The following is a 20607-nucleotide window of genomic DNA, read 5'->3' on the forward strand; positions in this document are numbered from 1 at the left end:
TTGTGTGCACTCCATGAGTTGGTATAACATTCCCTTTTTTTTGGTCATCAGTCTACTGACTGGATTGATGCGGCCCGCCACGAATTCCTTTCCTGTGCTAACCTCTTCATCTCAGAGTAGCACTTGCAACCAATGTCCTCAATTATTTGCTTGACGTATTCCAATCTCTGTCTTCCTCTACAGTTTTTGCCCTCTACAGCTCCCTCTACTACCATGGAAGCCATTCCCTCATGTCTTAGCAGATGTCCTATCATCCTGTCCCTTCTCCTTATCAGTGTTTTCCACATATTCCTTTCCTCTCCGATTCTGCATAGAACCTCCTCATTCCTTACCTTATCAGTCCACCTAATTTTCAACATTCGTCTATAGCACCACATCTCAAATGCTTCGATTCTCTTCTGTTCCGGTTTTCCACACAGTCCATGTTTCACTACCATACAATGCTGTACTCCAGACGTACATCTTCAGAAATTTCTTCCTCAAATTAAGGCCGGTATTTGATATTAGTAGACTTCTCTTGGCCAGAAATGCCTTTTTTGCCATAGCGAGTCTGCTTTTGATGTCCTCCTTGCTCCGTCCGTCATTGGTTATTTTACTGCCTAGGTAGCAGAATTCCTTAACTTCATTGACTTCATGACCATCAATCCTGATGTTAAGTTTCTCACTGTTCTCATTTCTACTACTTCTCATTACCTTCGTCTTTCTCTGATTTACTCTCAAACCATACTGTGTACTCATTAGACTGTTCATTCCGTTCAGCAGATAATTTAATTCTTCTTCACTTTCACTCAGGATAGCAATGTCATCAGTGAATCATATCATTGATATCCTTTCACCTTGTATTTTAATTCCACTCCCGAACCTTTCTTTTATTTCCATCATTGCTTCCTCGATGTACAGATTGAAGAGTAGGGGCGAAAGGCTACAGCCTTGTCTTACACCCTTCTTAATACGAGCACTTCGTTCTTGATCATCCACTCTTATTATTCCCTCTTGGTTGTTGTACATATTGTATATGACCTGTCTCTCCCTATAGCTTACCCCAACTTTTTTCAGAATCTCAAACAGCTTGCACCATTTTATATTGTCGAACGCTTTTTCCAGGTCGACAAATCATATGAAAGTGTCTTGATTTTTCTTTAGCCTTGCTTCCATTATTAGCCATAACGTCAGAATTGCCTCTCTCATCCCTTTACTTTTCCTAAAGCCAAACTGATCGTCACCTAGCGCATTCTCAATTTTCTTTTCCATTCTTCTGTATATTATTCTTGTAAGCAGCTTCGATGCATGAGCTGTTAAGCTAATTGTGCGATAATTCTTGCACTTGTCAGCTCTTGCCATCTTCGGAATTGTGTGGATGATGCTTTTCCGAAAGTCAGATGGTATATCGCCAGACTCATATATTCTACGCACCAACGTGAATAGTCGTTTTGTTGCCACTTCCCCCAATGATTTTAGAAATTCTGATGGAATGTTATCAATCCCTTCTGCATTATTTGACCGTAAGTCCTCCAAAGCTCTTTTAAATTCCGATTCTAATACTGGATCCTCTATCTCTTCTAAATCGACTCCTGTTTCTTCTTCTATCACATCAGACAAATCGTCCCCCTCATAGAGGCTTTCAATGTGTTCTTTCCACCTATCTGCTCTCTCCTCTGCATTTAACAGTGGAATTCCCGTTGCACTCTTAATGTTACCACCGTTGCTTTTAATGTCACCAAAGGTTGTTTTGACTTTCCTGTATGCTGAGTCTGTCCTTCCGACAATCATATCTTTTTCGATGTCTTCACATTTTTCCTGCAGCCATTTCATCTTAGCTTCCCTGCACTTCCTATTTATTTCATTCCTCAGTGACTTGTATTTCTGTATTCCTGATTCTCCCAGAACATGTTTGTACTTCCTCCTTTCATCAATCAACTGAAGTATTTCTTCTGTTACCCATGGTTTCTTCGCAGCTACCTTCTTTGTACCTATGTTTTCCTTCCCAACTTTTGTGATGGGCCTTTTTAGAGATGTCCATTCCTCTTCAACTGTATTGCCTACTGCGCTATTCCTTATTGCTGTATCTATAGCGTTAGAGAACTTCAAACGTATCCCGTCATTCCTTAGTACTTCCGTATCCCACTTCTTTACGTATTGATTCTTCCTGACTAATGTCTTGAACTTCAGCCTACTCTTCATCACTACTATACTGTGATCTGAGTCTATATCTGCTCCTGGGTACGCCTTACAATCCAGTATCTGATTTCGGAATCTCTGTCTGACCATGATGTAATCTAACTGAAATCTTCCCGTATCTCCCGGACTTTTCCAAGTATACCTCCTCCTCTTGTGATTCTTGAACAGGGTATTCGCTATTACTAGCTGAAACTTGTTACAGAACTCAATTAGTCTTTCTCCTCTTTCATTCCTTGTTCCAAGCCCATATTCTCCTGTAACCTTTTCTTCTACTCCTTCCCCTACAACTGCATACCAGTCGCCCATGACTATTAGATTTTCGTCCCCCTTTACATACTGCATTACCCTTTCAATATCCTCATACACTTTCTCTATCTGTTCATCTTCAGCTTGCGACGTCGGCATGTATACCTGAACTATTGTTGTCGGTGTTGGTCTGTTGTCGATTCTGATTAGAGCAACCCGGTCACTGAACTGTTCACAGTAACACACCCTCTGCCCTACCTTCCTATTCATAATGAATCCTACACCTGTTATACCATTTTCTGCTGCTGTTGATATTACCCGATACTCATCTGACCAGAAATCCTTGTCTTCCTTCCACTTCATTTCACTGACCCCTACTATATCTAGATTGAGCCTTTGCATTTCCCTTTTCAGATTTTCTAGTTTCCCTACCACATTCAAGCTTCTGATATTCCATGCCCCGACTCGTAGAACGTTATCCTTTCGTTGATTATTCAATCTTTTTCTCATGGTAACCTCCCCCTTGGCACTCCCCTCCCGGAGATCCGAATGGGGGACTATTCCGGAATCTTTTGCCAATGGAGAGATCATCATGACACTTCTTCAAATACAGGCCACATGTTCTGTGTATACACGTTACGTGTATTGTACTTCAATTTGATTAGCATGTCATTTCCACTACTGTAAGACAAATTTGAAACAGGGCTAAATACTATAGTTGCAATGAGTATGCTGAATGAAGTAGTTGCGCTTGGATTTATATTATTCCAACAAAAAACTATTATTACTTTGTTTTATGGACAATTTAATCTGTTGTTACATATTGCTAATTTGTTCAACAAATGTTTGTTGGTCCTGAAATGAGTGTTACAGTAGACTCAATTTGGGATGAAAAGCGTTTTATGACACAGCTTATTTTAGAAGGGATATTTTGATAGGATACATCCTGAGACATAGATAGTTTGATAATGGATGGAAATGTGGATGGGATGAAGAAAGGGGGGGGGGGGTTAAAAATTGTAGAGGAAGACTAAGGGTTGACTACTGTGAGCAGGTTCAAATGCATGTAAGTTGCAGTAGGGGCACTTGCACAGGATAGTCTAGCATGGAGAGCTGTGTGAAACCAGTTTTCAGACTGAAGACCACAATAATAACAACAAACAGTTGTAAACACACCATTTCATGATCTCTATGCTCAAATTCTTACATTGACTATTATACACACTCAAAACTCCATGGAAAAAGAATCATTGCAAGAAATTTCAACAACAAAAATGAGAAGTATTTTTGTTTTCACCCAAACGGAGTAAACTGAAATGACATTTGTAGCTCTTACAATATGGATGCAAGTATTATAAGTTTACAGCTGCATTTAAACATTTTTAAAATAAAGAACCCAATAGAATTAACATGGAACTAAAATCAAATGGAACTAAAATCAAGCAACAGGGATAAAAATATCGTGTCCAAATAAGATAAAATTGTGTGAATACCCAAACAAACCACTAACACTCATTTCATTACTGTACCTACCTCAAAAGATGGAAAGAGGTACTAACACATGCTATTTCAAAAACAAAACAAAAAAACTGGAAAATGATCAACTATATCAAGATAGAAATGGATGGAAGCAACACCACCTAGATGAAAATGGCAAACAGCTGCAAGAACTTAAATTTCTGACACCAGCAAGAAGTGGTTAAAGTCAACAGCTGTGTTATGTGTTGGATATAAAAAACTTGTCCTATATGATCGTTACAAGATTATTTAAGAACACGGTAATCATATTGTGTGTTACTAAGTTTTTTTGTGTGAGTTTAATGCAACATAACATACATTTACGCAGTTTTATCTTCATTACAGTTATGTGCTGTGTCCCAAAAGGTAATGGAAATTACACAGCAGGAAACAACATTCATGTGTTCAAGCTTCCTAAAGAGACATCCATGGCTCTATTCAATTCCAAGACAAGATTTCACAGCTACTATTTATTCTGTGGCAAGTTCTGTTTTGAATGCAATTTAGTAATGTGTGTTGTACATTATAGTATATTAATGATTGCTGGATTACTTGGTTTGAGTATATTATGATTAATGTACTTCACTGCTCATTTTCAGGCATGTCACATGCATTTCAAAGCTAGCAACATTATTTGGGAAGTATCTGTAATAGATGGAAAAACAGTAACAGCTCCGCTTTCAAAAAAATCATGGCCTGATTCAGATGCTGCACCAGGCATTTTTCCTATCTGTTCAGCCTATTTATATTCAGCTGCAGGACCATCCAGAGAGGGACTAGAAGAAAAAGGAGCATGCTGGAGGCAGTAGTACTACACAAAAACCATGAAGATTAGCGTAGCCATCCATAATGATTATTTGAAAGGCATTTCATATAAAGAAATTCATAAGCTGAAAGATAAAGTTAATGTAATATCTTTACAGAAGAATTGGGTGGTAACAGTAAAAGAAGGTGTATTATCTTTAAGTGTATCAATGTATCTGTGCAGTACCATTACTTACTGTATGCTGTGACTGATAATCATTTGAGAATGGAGGTATATTCAAGAGGAGTTGTATTAAACAAATTTCTAATCACTGAATTTGTTCTTGAAGTTGTACTGGTGACACAAAATTGTGTGAATAGAACCTACTGTGATGTGCATGCCTCAGTGTTTTGTATAAAAACATTATTTGGAAATGTGAATATTTTACTAAACAACTAATGTGCATTTAAAAATACCCCAGATGTTCCACACATTTCATACATTTGAAAATAATGCATTTTCCACAGATGTCAGCAATTTTGTTTACAAATGTGCATCATATTGTAAATTCTATGCAAGAAATTAATCACAGTTATGTGTTCTTAATCGTTTTTGCCTCATTCTCACATAAACACTTATTTGTGTTCTCTCTGTTAATTAACCCAACTCAGTATCAACTGAAAAATCACTAATTTTATGGCCCACACAATTCTTTTGGTACTGGCTGCTTTCTATTACAATCATCGCTCGGCTATGGTGTCTTCATATGGTTGTTTGTTATTGTCTCTCGGTGGTGCTGGTAGGAGGTCAGTTCTCCAACAGTAACAAAGAACAGATCGAAAATAAGAATAAACTAACTAACCTCACACTAATGGCTAGTATCTTTAAGTATTATTTCTCGAACATTACACACAAGTTTACAAATACCCATCAACAAACAGTTAGACAGAAAAAAAGAAAAAAAAACCTTAAAAATTCATGGCTCTAGAAACACATGAGGAACTATTTTAAATTATAAAAAGGTTCGCTAATAAATATACAGTGGGTGCTGACAAAGTACCAGATATTAATATCAAAGAAAGTACAACATTTATTGTAGAACCACTAATAAACATTTTCAAATCATTTGAGAATGACGTATCTTCAAATAAACTAAAACTGTGAAGGTAGCACAACTGCACAAGAAGAGTGCCAAATGTGAAATTCTGATTAGAGGTCAGTATTAGTTTTGTCAGGTTTGAGCAAAATTTTGGAGACAATTTTCTTCAAAGATTAATATCCTTATTAAATAAACAAATCATAATTAAGGATTCAAAGCACAAGTTCAGGGCTGGAAAGTCAGCTCAGTCAGAAACTTTACCCTTTTTACATTAAATAGGGTCTACTACAAAGCAATGGATGATGAATGTGTATCTGGTATACTTTAAGGACTTAGTAAAGTATTTGCTATTTTTGCTCATGGCAATCTCTTACTTAACTTATGTAACTGGAGGCCAGCTTAGCAGGTGGATCAAATCATACCTTGACAACAGCATCGGATTACAGAAATGAAATATAGTTATGGAGAAACATAAAGTCTTTAAAGTTTCTATTAATATGCAAAATTTCAAAGATCAGTTCAGAGAGCTGTTCTGTTCTTCTACACCTTAATGATTTGGAAGAAAAAATAACTAACAGAATGACAGTACTCTCTTCAGCTGACAAAAACTACATTAATTAGCTCACACAACAGTCTCCAGGAAACTGTAACATTAGCAATGCAAAGATTAACACAATGGTTTAGAACTAAGAGGCTCTTACCACATTCTGGAGAAAAAAAAAAAAAAAACCATTGTGCTACATAAATTTCAAGCATCACAAAATCTCCACCCTGCAAGGCTTGACATCATTGATGGGGAAACTGCCTCAAATGTACTAGTGCAAAATATTTGGGATACATATTCAGGAGAACTTGAACTGGGAGATGCACCTTAGTAACCTAAATAAAAAATTCAATGCACTGACATGTCTACATCTCCATCAACATCTATACTCCGCAAACCACTGTGGTGTGTATGGCAGAGGGTACGTCCCATTGTATCAGTTATTAAGGTTTTTTCCTGTTCCATTCATGTATGGAGCATGGAAGGAATGATTGATTGAATGCCTCTGTTCATGCAGTAATTATTCTAATCTTATCTTCATGATCCCTATGTAAGCGATACTTACGGAGTTGTAGTATATTCCTACAGTAATAATTTAAAGCCAGTTCTTGAAACTTTATAATAGACTTTCTTGGGATAGTTTACATCTGTCTTCAAGAATTTTCCAGTTCAGTTCCTTCTGTATCTCTGTGATAGTCTCCCATGGGTTAAACAAACCTGGATCATTCATGCTGCCCTTCTCTGTAGACATTCATTATCCCCTGTTATTTCTATCTGGTACAGGTCCTAAACACTAGAGCAATATTCTGCAACTCATCACATGAGGGATTTGTAAGCAAAGTCCCACAGTAGACGGACTGCACTTCCCCAGTACTCTATCCGTAAACTGAAGTCTACCACCTGCTTTACCCATGACTGAACCTATGTGATTATTCCATTTCATATCACTACAAAGTGTTACATCCAGTGCTATTTGTATGAGTTGGCTGATTCCAGCAGTGACTCACTGATATAGTTAAAGGATACCACATTTTTTTCATTTTGTTAAGTGCAAAATTTTATATTTCTGAACAGTTAAAGCAAGTTGCCAATCTCTGCACCACTCTGATATCTTATAAAGATCTTACTGAATATTAATGCAGCTTATTTGAGATAGTAATTCATTATAGATAACTGCACAATCTGCAAAAAGCCTGATTTTTACTATTAATATTGTCTGCAAGGTCATTAATATCCAACATGAAGAACAATGGTACCAACACACCTGAAGTTACTTCTATGTCTGACAGTGACTCTCCATCCGAGATAACATGTTGCATCTTCCCATAAAAAAGTCCACAATCCAGTAGTATTAAGTCAAATGCTTTTCTGAAATCAAGAAATGCAGCACATACCTGACTGTTTTGACCCAAAGCTTTCAGTATGTCATGTGAGAAGAGTCTGAGCAGGGTTTCACATGATCACTGTTTTCGAAATCCATGCTGGTTGGCATTGGGGAGGTCATTCTATTTAGGATACCTCATTATGTTTGAGCTCAGAATATGTTCTAAGATTCTTCAACAAATAGATGTCAAGGATATTGGACAGTAGTTTTGTGGATCAATTCTACTACCCTTCCTGCAGACAGGTGTGACTTGTGCTTTTCCAAGAACTTGCCATGGTTTTTTGTTTGAGGGATCTACGATAGGTTATAGTCAGAAAAGGGGCTAACACAGCTGCAAATTCAGTATAGAATCTGAAAGGAATTCCATTTGGCCCTGGAGCTGTCTTCAGTTTTAACAATTTCAGCTGTTTCTCAACACCCCTGACGCTAATACTTATTTTACTCATCTTTTCAGTGGTATAGGGATTAAAGTGGGTCAGTGCATCTGTGTTTTCCTTTGTAAAGGAACATTTGAAAACAAGAGTTAAGCATTTGAGCTTTTGCTTTTCTACCTTCAGTTTCAGTTTCTGTCTCATTCACCAGGGACTGCACACTAACTTTGGTGACACTAACAGCCTTTACACATGACCAGAATTTCTTTGGGTTCTGTGAAAGATCACTTAACATTCTGCTATGATAGTCACTGAAGGCATCATGCATTGTTCGCTTGACAGCCAAACACATTTCTTTCAGCATTTCTCTATCTACAGCCCTACACTTTGTTTTACACCTATTATGCAGTAATCTCTGTTTCTTTAGAAATTTCTTTACAGTGACTGTATACCATGGAGGTTCCCTCCCATTATGAACTGTTCTACTGCGTACATACCTGTCCAGTGCATGCTCAACTATTCTACTAAACCTGAGCCAATGTACCTCTGAATGACATATGTTGTGGTTGTGCCACACTCGTGACATTCTGGTGCTCAAATAGTTGATTGTATCTGTCCTGTGTTTGTCTCTAGTCCATTGCTGGGATACCAGAGGTCACCATGCTTAGTAAGCAATGAACAAGTGATTTGCTGGCAGCTGTGTGAGCAACTGGAAGTCTGAGTTTAATGAGGATTTGTGAGCACGCTGTTGGGCCAAATTTAGAAGAAAGGTGGTGGCCTGGCCTGCGGAATATTACTGGCACCATCACACTGGTTGGAGTTTAACTACAAGCTATTTTACCATTGGAGGAAGCGAGTCTGCTTGGGGAAATATTGTGTGCCCATATGGTGGACTATACAGTGCAGACTTTAGTAACCAGCAGTAATTTTATTCTTAACTGATTTGTGAGCCACTGAGAAGTCAATTGGAGGAGGGCAAAATACTTATGGGTTCACTGGCAAAATAGAAGGCTATGTAGTGTTGATGTCGGAGCAGGGAAGTAGACAGGTGATTGAAGGACAGCGAAGGTTGAAGCCAGGGGTTACTGGAACATAGAAAATACTGCAGGGAGAGTTCCCACCTGCGCAGTTCATAAAAGTTGGTGTTTGTTCAAAAGATTCAGACAGCACAGACTGTGAAGCATCACTTAAGTGAAGCATATTGTGCAGGCAGCATGTTCAGCAAGTGGGCTGTCTCTTGGCAACAGCTTATCGGTGGCCATTCATGGATACAGATTGGTCTGTTGGTCGTCATGCTCATGCAGGAGGTAGCCCAGTGGTTGCAGCTAAGTTTGTAGATCATAGGATTGCTGGTTCAGGTAATTATTTATGACAGATTCAGACATTTGCACAATATTAGAGGAAAGGAGCTACCAAACAAAGCACCATGCGAAGGCTGAGAGTTTGCTGAGTGGTTAATCTGATTGAACTGGGTGCAGCTTTTCTGGTAATGTGTTATTGGCCCTAATTCATTCCCTCTTCTCAGACTGTAACCTTACACCTCTAATTTGTTTTCCACTTATACATTTGTCCTCTTTTTATTTTCGCAGTTTCCCTCTCTACAAATCCCTTCCTTTATTATTCTTGTATTCCTTTGTTAACTTTAGCTTTCATCTGTGATTTGCTAAATGACTGTAGTTTCTTATCAATATTTTGTAACTTTAAGCTTAGTTTTGTTGTTTATCTTCTTTCTTGTATGTAATGTACTAACTTCCCTCTGTTCTTCACCTTCTCCTCTATCTGTTTTGTCATTTCTTCTCAACAAATGATGTCCATGTGCAGTTTTTGATAATGTGTGGCTACAGTAGTCAATAAATTATCATATACACCACAATGTATTACACATTTATACATTTTATGATAAGTTTGTTGCTACTTCTTAAATAAAAATTTAAGATTTTTTGGCTTATTTCACATTCGTGAGGACCATTAAACTCAGGATCTAGGGTGAAAATATTAATGTAACTCCTTTTCTTTGTAAGTATGTGTTATTTGTTCTTGTGTTGTGACATGTACTACATATTTGAGTATCTCCTCATTAAGGATCCATACAACAAATATGTATCTAATCCAAGATAAACCCAATATCAATACTTGAGATTTTGCATTTATTGAGTCAATACTTAAGATTTTGCATTTACTGAGATCCCCGTAAATAGGTCAGAAACATGGAGACAAATAAGATTTTACATCAAAAACTTTCTTAGTAATAAAAAGCCTATATGATGCAGAAAATTAGAATTGTTTCTAAATCAATGATTGTAGATTAGGAATTATTAACACTGTAATCCAAACTGACTGGCTCATACTAATGGGCATGAACATGGATTTTTGTTTGGAAGATTAGATATAAAATTAGCTTTTTAGGAGGATAACAACTGCACTGGAGGGAAAATATCAAAATATAATATAGAATTGGACGTATTGTCAAGGAGTATTTTTTGCTTATTTGTGTGTGTGTGTGTGTGTGTGTGTGTGTGTGTGTGTGTGTGTGTGATCTGGCCATTTTTGTTGGGAGAAAAAATCTGATATTCTGTGGGTCATATGGGTCAAAGGAGGTTGGGAGGTGAGACCCCCAGTTAGATCAGATTGGGTAGATCAAATAATTAACAAAAAGATACTGACTGGAATTGAGGACACAAGGAATTTATGGCATAAACATACCAAGAGAAAGGATTGGTTGATAGGCTGCATCTTGAAGCATCATATCAGATAGAAAATGACCAAAACATATGTTCTTCATTTATGTTCTATCCGTATAAAATTTTTGTACACATACAATATTTTGGGATGTGGAATACTAAAAGTAATTGCATTATTTTGACAATAAGTAGAACTTACTTTTGTTTCTATCATTTTTGTTTCACTGTCCTGAAAATGGAGCTTCAGTTTGCATTTGCCATCATCAGAGGAACCTTTTAGCTGAGAAAATTTATATTTCCAAGAATATGTTTTGGACTCTGTGTCATAAAGGGCAAATCCCATGTTCCAGTCCAATGTCAGACCAGCTGTCTTCCCACAAGTCGTCACAGTGAAAGTTTTGCTCTGTAAAATAATAAAATATTTTGCACTGAAACTGTGATAGAACAGCATAAAAATGAAATGATTTGTTCACAATAGTTACATATACATGTACAATTGATGGAGAACATTTTCTAAGTGAATTACAATCTTGGTGTGTATTTTTATTATAATTTGGAAAGAAACTACAGATTTTTATCTAGCAGTACTGCAGAAACCCATTATACTCCAAACTGACAGGCAATATAAACTGGTAAGCAAAACGTTATGGCCACTGTCAGCTGTTTGCTTGCTATAGTCATGAGAATCTATGGAAAGCAGCTGATGGATAGTGAAAACATGAGTACATGACATGGAGTTAGACAACCATGAATCATCACAGAATGCCAAGGTAGGAAGTTTACTTGCTCCATAAAGCAGGAAAGGATATCAGTGATACGATTCGCTGATGACATTGCTATCCTGAGTGAAAGTGAAGAAGAATTAAATGATCTGCTGAACGGAATGAACAGTCTAATGAGTACACAGTATGGTTTGAGAGTAAATCGGAGAAAGATGAAGGTAATGAGAAGTAGTAGAAATGAGAACAGCTAGAAACTTAACATCAGGATTGATGGTCATGAAGTCAATGAAGTTAAGGAATTCTGCTACCTAGGCAGGAAAATAACCAATGACGGACGGAGCAAGGAGGACATCAAAAGCAGACTCGCTATGGCAAAAAAGGCATTTCTGGCCAAGAGAAGTCTACTAATATCAAATACCGGCCTTAATTTGAGGAAGAAATTTCTGAAGATGTACGTCTGGAGTACAGCATTGTATGGTAGTGAAACATGGACTGTGGGAAAACCAGAACAGAAGAGAATCGAAGCATTTGAGATGTGGTGCTATAGACGAATGTTGAAAATTAGGTGGACTGATAAGGTAAGGAATGAGGAGGTTCTACGCAGAATCGGAGAGGAAAGGAATATGTGGAAAACACTGATAAGGAGAAGGGACAGGATGATAGGACATCTGCTAAGACATGAGGGAATGACTTCCATGGTACTAGAGGGAGCTGTAGAGGGCAAAAACTTTAGAGGAAGACAGAGATTGGAATACGTCAAACAAATAATTGAGGACGTAGGTTGCAAGTGCTACTCTGAGATGAAGAGGTTAGCATAGGAAAGGAATTCATGGCGGGCCGCATCAAACCAGTCAGTAGACTGATGAGAAAAAAAAAAAAGCAGGAAAGGTGGCAATCTGTGCCAGAGTACAATGCTGAAGCAGTCCACACAGTGTACATTGTTGAATTCTGGGTGTTACAGCAGATGACCTCTATGTGATCTCATGCTGAACCAATGACAGCTGCAGCAGGCACGAGATAACTGAGATTGGACTGTGGATCAATGACGTCATCTGTTTGAATAAATCATGGTTCTCACTACATCAAACAAATGGCCATGTCTGGATACACTGTCATTCAGGTGAACAGCCGCTCAAAACATGCACCATATCATGGATGTAGTGCTCAGAGCCATTTGAACCATTTTGTACCATGGATGTAGTCTGACTGGGGCACTATTATGCTATGAGGGACATACACGTGGGCTTTCATGGTACCTGTAGTAGTATTTGAAGGCAACATGACAGCTGTGGATTATATGAATATTACTATGTGCTGCTTGAATCCCTTCATGCTTCCCCAGCAGCAATTGCTATTTTTCACCAGGATAATTTTCCATGTCACAATGTCAGAATTGTGCTATAGTGGTTTGAGGAGCAAGATAGTGAACATACGTTGTTGCCATAAAATTTGCCTAATCTGAACGTGATGGAACACACCTGAGAAGCTATCAGGTGCCAACTCTGCACTCAAAAACCACTGGCCTGAAATTTATAGGAATTGTGAGACCTGTGCATAGACATCTAGTGCCATGTACCTCCAGAAACCTACCAAAGAGTTGATGAATCCATGCCGTGCAGCACTGCTGCTGCATTATGTTCGAAAGGTGTACCAAAATGCTATTAAGCAAGTGGTCATAATGTTTTTGCTCATCAGTCTTCATTAGAGACAAGGCTGTTTTAATTTTTTAAGTTAAGGATGTCATCTCTGTTATAACTCTGCCAGGAGAACCTTATGGACCGACTCCCTTTGATTTTCTGCATACTTACAGAATTTGAAGCTCAGTGCCTGGACGTTAATTTCCTAAATTATCTTTAAAGATCATAAGATTTCTGAGCATTGGTAAATAAAAAAAGGAATTTCTAGGTTATTAGTGTGTTTGCCAGAAGCTTAGTGCACAGGATAGGTTCATGATTGTGAAAGTACTACATCAAATCTCACTAACAGCAACTTTTTTACTTTTACTTAAATTCCATTTTATTATCAAATTGTAATGATGATTAGCAAATACTGAATCATAATTTTTTTTAAAAAAATATCTTCTTATTTTTAATCATTGATGACATGAGCAAGGATGTAGCCAGAATTTTGTCAAAAGGGGGGAGGGGGTCCGATTTGTAAAAGAGGACCTTTATTCTTAAAATTTTCGTAAAGAATGATAAACCATTCAACAATGAACTTGGAGTTTTCATCTTGTGGAGATATAATCTCATTACTTGGGAGTGCTGTATTTTGGCAAACCACTAAGAAGCAGTTATGCTCCAATCTCCCTTCACCCTTCAAGGTCATTTTACACTCTTCTTTCAGTCTTGATTTGAACTGGGGAATTGATCAGGAATGGAAGAGCACTAATTTTTTGGGGGCACTGCGATTATTACCAACAGGGCTTTTGGAATAAACATATTTCTGTTTGACAGAGAAGCTAGAACAGTTTTTAGTGGTGAAAATGCAAAGGATCTTGAATTATTCGACCTGACACTTCCCTAAATGTCCTCATTTAAGTATGCATCTCTCACTTCTTGCAGTGTAAGAAAGATCATTTTCTGCATTAAAGAATGCCCTGGAAGAGAAATGATTGAGTCTTAGTGTGGAGAGTTTCTCAAGAGATGCTCGGCTCGCCTTTGAAGCAGCTGTTTCCATTCAAGCAGAGGCACTACATCTTTAAGAGAATTGGGATTTTTCAGGAAAGAAAGGTGTTTGGAAGGAACTAGCTGTGGCCTTTAGTAAGGGAGCAACCCTGGAATTTGCCTGAACTGAGGGGAACCACAGAACAACATTTTCAAGGTTGCTGGTGTATGGATTCAAATTACCTTGCTCCCAAATACAGGGATTGCTAGCTCAGTGGCCTAACACTCAAGAGCTACCCCAAGTTGACAGAAAATTTGAAAAAACTGGTTGTTTTAAATTGTTTTAAAATAAAATACAATCAAAATTTTAAACATGGCTGAAGCAGCAACTGTTGAAAATCTTCAAGGTAAATGATAACAACCAAACAGTTGCAGAATAAAGATTTACTGAAATCCTTGACCACCATTTCGGTATATTTAAATATAGCTTCATCAGAAGCAAAAATACACTAAAATCACATCCTGCAGTGAAGATGAATAAAACAACTGTGCCAAAGGCGTCACAGCAAAATACTGAATTCTGACATTGCATGTTTTTCATTTAATTGTGCATATTTAGTCATTTGACAGTGCACTAATGTATGGATATTTTAAGATTTAATTGTGCATGGGATTGTTGGCTTCATCTATGCAGGATTACATGACCATAAATAGGTTTTGGACAAAAGGGGAAAGGAGGGTGCAAAGCCCAGTCGCCCTGGAGGAATTCAAGTACCCTGCTCAAAAAGTCTTTTATAAATGAGTGAGCTATAGAAATTGTTCCCAGAATGAGATTTTCACTCTGCAGGGGAGTGTGCACTGATATGAAACTTCCTGGCAGATTAAAACTGTGTGCCAGACCAAGACATGATCTCGGGACCTTTGCCTTTCATGGGCAAGTGCTCTACCATATGAGCTACCCGAGCAAGACTCACAGCCCATCCTCACAGCTTTACTTCAGCCAGTACCTCGTCTCCTACCTTCCAAACTTTACAGAAGCTGTCCCACAAACATGGCAGAACTAGCACTCCTGAAAGAAAGGATATTGTGGAGACATGGCTTAGCTACAGCCTGGGGGATGTTTCCATAATGAGATTTTCACTCTGCAGCAGAGTGTGTGCTGATATGAAACTTCCTGGCAGATTAAAACTGTGTGCCGGACGAAGACTTGAACTCGGAACCTTTGCCTTTCGTGGGCAAGTGCTCTACCATCTGAGCTACCCAAGCACAACTCATGGCCCGTCCACACAGCTTTACTTCTGCCAGTACCTTGTCTCCTACCTGCCAAGCTTTACAGAATATTAGATTAATGGAATTTAGATTAGATTAATGGAATTAAATTTAAATTAATGGAATTTAGATTAAGCATACAGTTTCAGAAATTCTATACTGAGCATGATCTTTATTGTAACTCATCCCTCCTTCAAACTGTAGTGTGTTATTTGAGGAAGAGAACAGGAGAGAGGGATAACCTTGTTTAGTGAAACCACTTGATGTCACTATGGAAACTGAACAGCAGGTGTCCAATTAGTGCCAACTGCTGTGGTATCACTAACAAGAGGGTGCTTGTGCACAGGCGCATCCTATAATGAGACCACATCAGATTTAACGATATAAGCTGGTCCAAAGCTGGTCTGAGTCAACTATGATCCTATCTGTGGAGTGTGCAGTGAACATGCTAACAATTTGGCTCAGTGTTTATACTGTGAAGTCTATTTATTTAGCACCGGTGACACATTCAAACCAGACCTTGAACATTTTTATAACAAGGGGAGTGTGTGGTTTTTTAACCATGGAACATTTAGAACAACCACTAACTCTAACTGTACAGGGTTATCAGGAACTAACAACAGCTTTATTTTAGGCAGCACAAACATTAGCATATGTTGCAGAAATGTTTCTTATACAACCCATGTTTATGGCTTTTCCATCATTTAATGAACAACATGGAGAGTGAGTATTGCCATTGACTGCATTTATATATTTTGGCTTGTCAAATTTCAGACTCAGAAAGACAAAATGGCCATGTGCCTGACAAGATGTGTCATTTAATACAGAAATTGGAGCCATTAACAAAGCTGGCAAAACTTCAGTTGTGTAAATATTAGTTTGTATCCAGCTGTGGGACTCCTTTGTCACCGTGTCTACTGCACTGGTGCCACACGCTGGCTGTAAACAGAATGAGACAGGGGGTACTGGCTCATCATCTTATGATTAAACTCACCCACACCAGGGTCTGTCAGCATGAGTCTGGCTGCCAGGCAGCAGCATGATCAAACAGCAATGACACCATCACACTGAGGTTGGTGTGTGCAGCCCATGGGCAGCACCACATTGCAAATTGGACTAGTAACCTACTTATAATCCCACAGTGGAGGGCTCTCGTCCTCTTTGTGTTATGGTCAATTTGTGTGCTCATTTGACTACACTCTCATGGCACTTGTTACTTGTTTGGACCGAGCCTAGCTATGTATATGGGCTTTGTATGGAATTTGTGAAAGCTGTTTTTGCTGAATTGATTTGGTTATTATATGCATACTTAATTGTGTGTGTTACTCATACCAACATATTGTAATATTGAAGAAAGCTATACATATAACACAAACTATCCATATTATATATTTTTTATGTTATAAATTTGTTACTGGAAGCTCTAAAGCTTTCATAAAGAAATAAGAATTGTAAAATGTGATAGTAAGACCTTCAATCAAAGGGAAAAAAGTTATCTGTTTCCACTGGCTCATTTTTTCCTTCTGAAGGTAGAAGTAATTATCATAATTAACCAGCTAGGGAACATTTTTGATACTTGATGTATATGAAGATTTTATGGTAACTGTTTACATACCCCCAATTTCATAACTGCAGCACAAACAGAGCAATGCCATGCATTTTCAATCCGTAGCAGTTCTTGTCTTGTTTCAACAGACAGATATCTGGATTCATGACCTGATGTCTGTATTAAAAAACAGTGCTGTCTCTCATCTACATTTTCAGAATCCTTTATGACTCTGAACATGGTCTGATAAACTTTGAATACCAACTTGCATTTAAGCCAGTCCATAATATTCAGCTGTAAGCATGGATATATAATTAATAATGATGCATAGCAATGTTCAGATGATCAAAATTGATAATTAATAAAGATTTATTTCATCAGCCATTAATGCTGGTTCTGAAATATGACCTTTCTTTAAAGTTAGTGCCTCCAGCAGAGTATTATTATCAGATGCAGGGTTACCTTTGTAATCAGTTATACCAGACTTATTTTTCATATTCTTAAATAGGCCACAATAATAATCTACAAAAATTTGGATGAGAAAATATTTAATTCTAGAACAGTAATCCTTCCAGAAATGTTTGAATTAGTATCTTAAACTAGAACAGTAACTTTTGGGAAAATGAGCAGTTAACAGCATCTCCAGTTGGCTTTCATAAAGGATTTTCTACCAAGAAAGCTGTATTTAACACCAAGAAAACCACAACAGAAAAATTTATTACTTGCTTACTCTTTGACCTTCAAAATCATTTGGTGCAGACAATACAAGTTATGCTGCATAAATTAAATTAGTATGGCATTGATTAATTCATTCTTCTATGGATAATTTCTTAATTTCATAACAAAAAACAGGGAGTCACACTGAAAAGCTGCGTGTTGAAAATAAAATTAAAATCATAATGAAAGAATATAGAATATGGAATCCCACAAGGTTCAGTAATGGAGCATACAAAAATAATCTTGACATACATAAAAAAGAAATAAATAGTCAAACTAAATGAAACATCATTTGCAATACACCGGTTGTAGCAGTTCTGCCTGCTTTATTTATTTCTTCGTTTGTTGTCCTTGGTGTCGATGTTCTGCATTGCTACACTGGTTGAAAAATGGGGTTTGTAATTTGGACACTGACTACTACACATTTGCATTTCACCGTACTTTACTTTGCACAACCCGCAATAATAAACAGTTATATATGAATGGCCAGTGCACTATTGTCTCATTAATAGGTTGCAGGTGAACCTCCACATACTGCTTCAATAGTTTTCTGTTGAATATCTATGAGTAGTAAAAACATAACCACATAGTTCACAGTCCTTCAAATAAATTGAACAGTCACTGTCATTGCTTTAACACATGGCCTATTGGTGTAACACTTATTTCACTACAACACTGATACATTGTTGTCATTCTAAGCAACACAGGTTCCTCATCTGAAACTTGGCCAGGGACTGACTGTCTCATGACCAAAAACTGGGTCCTTGTATATTGTCACAATAATAGGAGATGAAACTACATATTGTTCAAAGTTAAGTTTACAGAAATTACAATTAAAACTTAACTCATTAAATTAACTGAATACATCGAAAAATTGCGTCTTTGTAACAGTTTCTTCTACTGCAAGAGTTAGGCCAAATTATTTGTTTTAATCATGAAATTAACAAATATCATTATACAAACAATACTTTTGACAAAACTGTTAATTTCTTTGGAATTAATTCTGGGCTGGTTTTGCTAACATGTTTTCAAATAGGGCCAAAAAGTTACTTTTAGATTACTAGCATTTTGTCTTCCAAATGTTTATAATTAGTATAGAATTTATATTTGTTTATATGTTGACAACAGAATTCAAGTTACGAAACAATTACTGATTTTGCCCTATAACAAAAAATTCTAACTAGGCATAGTCAAAATAAATTAGAAAATCAATTACATATGCTAATCTATGAACAAAATTGGATCTGATGTTACATTCCTTAAAATTAAGGGCCAATCTTTCTACTTTATGAAAATGCAGATTATATTCCCGTATGTTAATGGTAATTAGTTAAAAGTAACAAAATGAATTTAAGGAGGCAGATGGCGAAACAAGAGGGGAATTAAAATTATCCCGGCTTGCTTTGTCACAGCTGGATAAAAACCTAAAGTCAACTCATAAATTAATCAAGAAGACCAATTAAGTAACTTTAAGACAAGATTATTAATTTATTTTACATTTTTTTCACTCCACAGGGTCTTACATTTTTTTTGTGCAATATAAACCAAGTATTTATTCAGCAAAAGTAATCAGGATAGATATTTTGCAGAACATTTCAGATATCCAGAAGTTCTTACACCTCACTTCACAGCAAATTAAATTCTTAAGAGTATTTGTTGGTGATAAAAATCAGTTTTAGTTGATGTCTGATTTATACAGTCACTTAAATGTGGCAACAGTTCATTGACTTGTTGGTTGGAAAACTGGATTTTGTGCATGCATACCTGGATGATATGTTAATTTTTTCTTCCTCACTTGAGGAAGATGAACATCACTTAAATGTAGTGTTACAACTATTACATACAAACGGTGTCACAGTGAACAATGCTAAGTCACAACCCCACTGCACTAGTGTCACTTTTCTGGGCCGTATGGTTTCAGCCGATGCCATCCACCCAAACGGGTCGTACGGTGCCTTGGTCCAAAGTCTGCCACTTCCTAGGAATGGTAAATTACTACTGCAAACACATTCCCCATGCCACTGACCTAGAAGCACCACTGATGGATACTCTTGCAGAAAAAATCACTTCACGGTCTTGGGTGGTCAGGTGGACTCCAGATATGTGCTGTGCATTTGATAACCTCAACTCAGCCTTACAGACGGCCATTACACTCACTCATCCCATCTCTGATGCTCCCATCTTGCTTACTACAGACACGAGTGATACAGCTGTGGGGGCAGTACTTCAGCAATCCGTGGGTTCTGTTGTAAAGCCGCTTAGATTTTTCTCCCACAAACTGTCTGCTTCCCAGTGTAAATGGTCGACCTACGACTAGGAACTATTTGCTATTTACGCTGCTATCAGATATTTCCAAGACGATATTGAAGGTCGCCATCTCATGGTATTTACCAACCACGAACCACTGGTATATGCTTTTCGCAACCCGGGCAAGGACTCATCCCTGAGACATTTTGGACTTGTGGATCTCATATGCCAGTTTATGAACAACATACATTACATTAGAGGGGCAGACAACGTCATTGCCAATTTTTTGTCTTGTGTGTCAGTATTGTCTTCACAACTGGACCTCAGTGAACTCCCTAAATTGCAAACAGACAATACTGAACTCGCCACATTGCACTCTGATGCTAAAACAGGACTCAAACTAGAGTTACGGACACTTCCTGAGTTCTTGTCACCTGTCTGGTACAACACTTTCACAGGACACGTACGTCTGGTGATTCCTGCACCTCTCCACTGGGACATTTTTAATGGTATTCACAACTTGGCACACCCTGTCACAGCTGGGCACGAGCATGTGTGGCTTGTCAGCGAGCAAAAGTAGGACATCATGCACAGCCCCCCATGGGTACGTACGATGTGACAAAATGAAGATTTCAGCACATACATATCGATATCATCAGGCCCTTACCCCCCCCTCAGACCTTTTCATTACATACTGTCCACAATTGGCAGGTTTATCTGCTGGTTAGAGGTAA

At 37.7% G+C, this 20607-nt stretch overlaps 1 protein-coding gene across 2 annotated transcripts in view; it reads right to left on the minus strand.

Annotated features, from left to right (window-relative positions):
* Positions 1-20607, minus strand: part of LOC124790549 (gamma-1-syntrophin) — a 780608-nt gene that overhangs the window by 47417 nt on the left and 712584 nt on the right. For both annotated transcript variants that reach the window (XM_047257794.1, XM_047257793.1), the window contains exons 8-9: positions 16979-17203; positions 10966-11169 (exon numbers count right to left, since the gene is read on the minus strand). In XM_047257794.1, the coding sequence (XP_047113750.1) occupies positions 10966-11169; positions 16979-17203 (429 nt within the window). The remainder of the gene's footprint in view (positions 1-10965; positions 11170-16978; positions 17204-20607) is intronic.

Source organism: Schistocerca piceifrons, chromosome 1, assembly GCF_021461385.2.
Source record: "Schistocerca piceifrons isolate TAMUIC-IGC-003096 chromosome 1, iqSchPice1.1, whole genome shotgun sequence".
NCBI lineage: Eukaryota > Metazoa > Arthropoda > Insecta > Orthoptera > Acrididae > Schistocerca > Schistocerca piceifrons.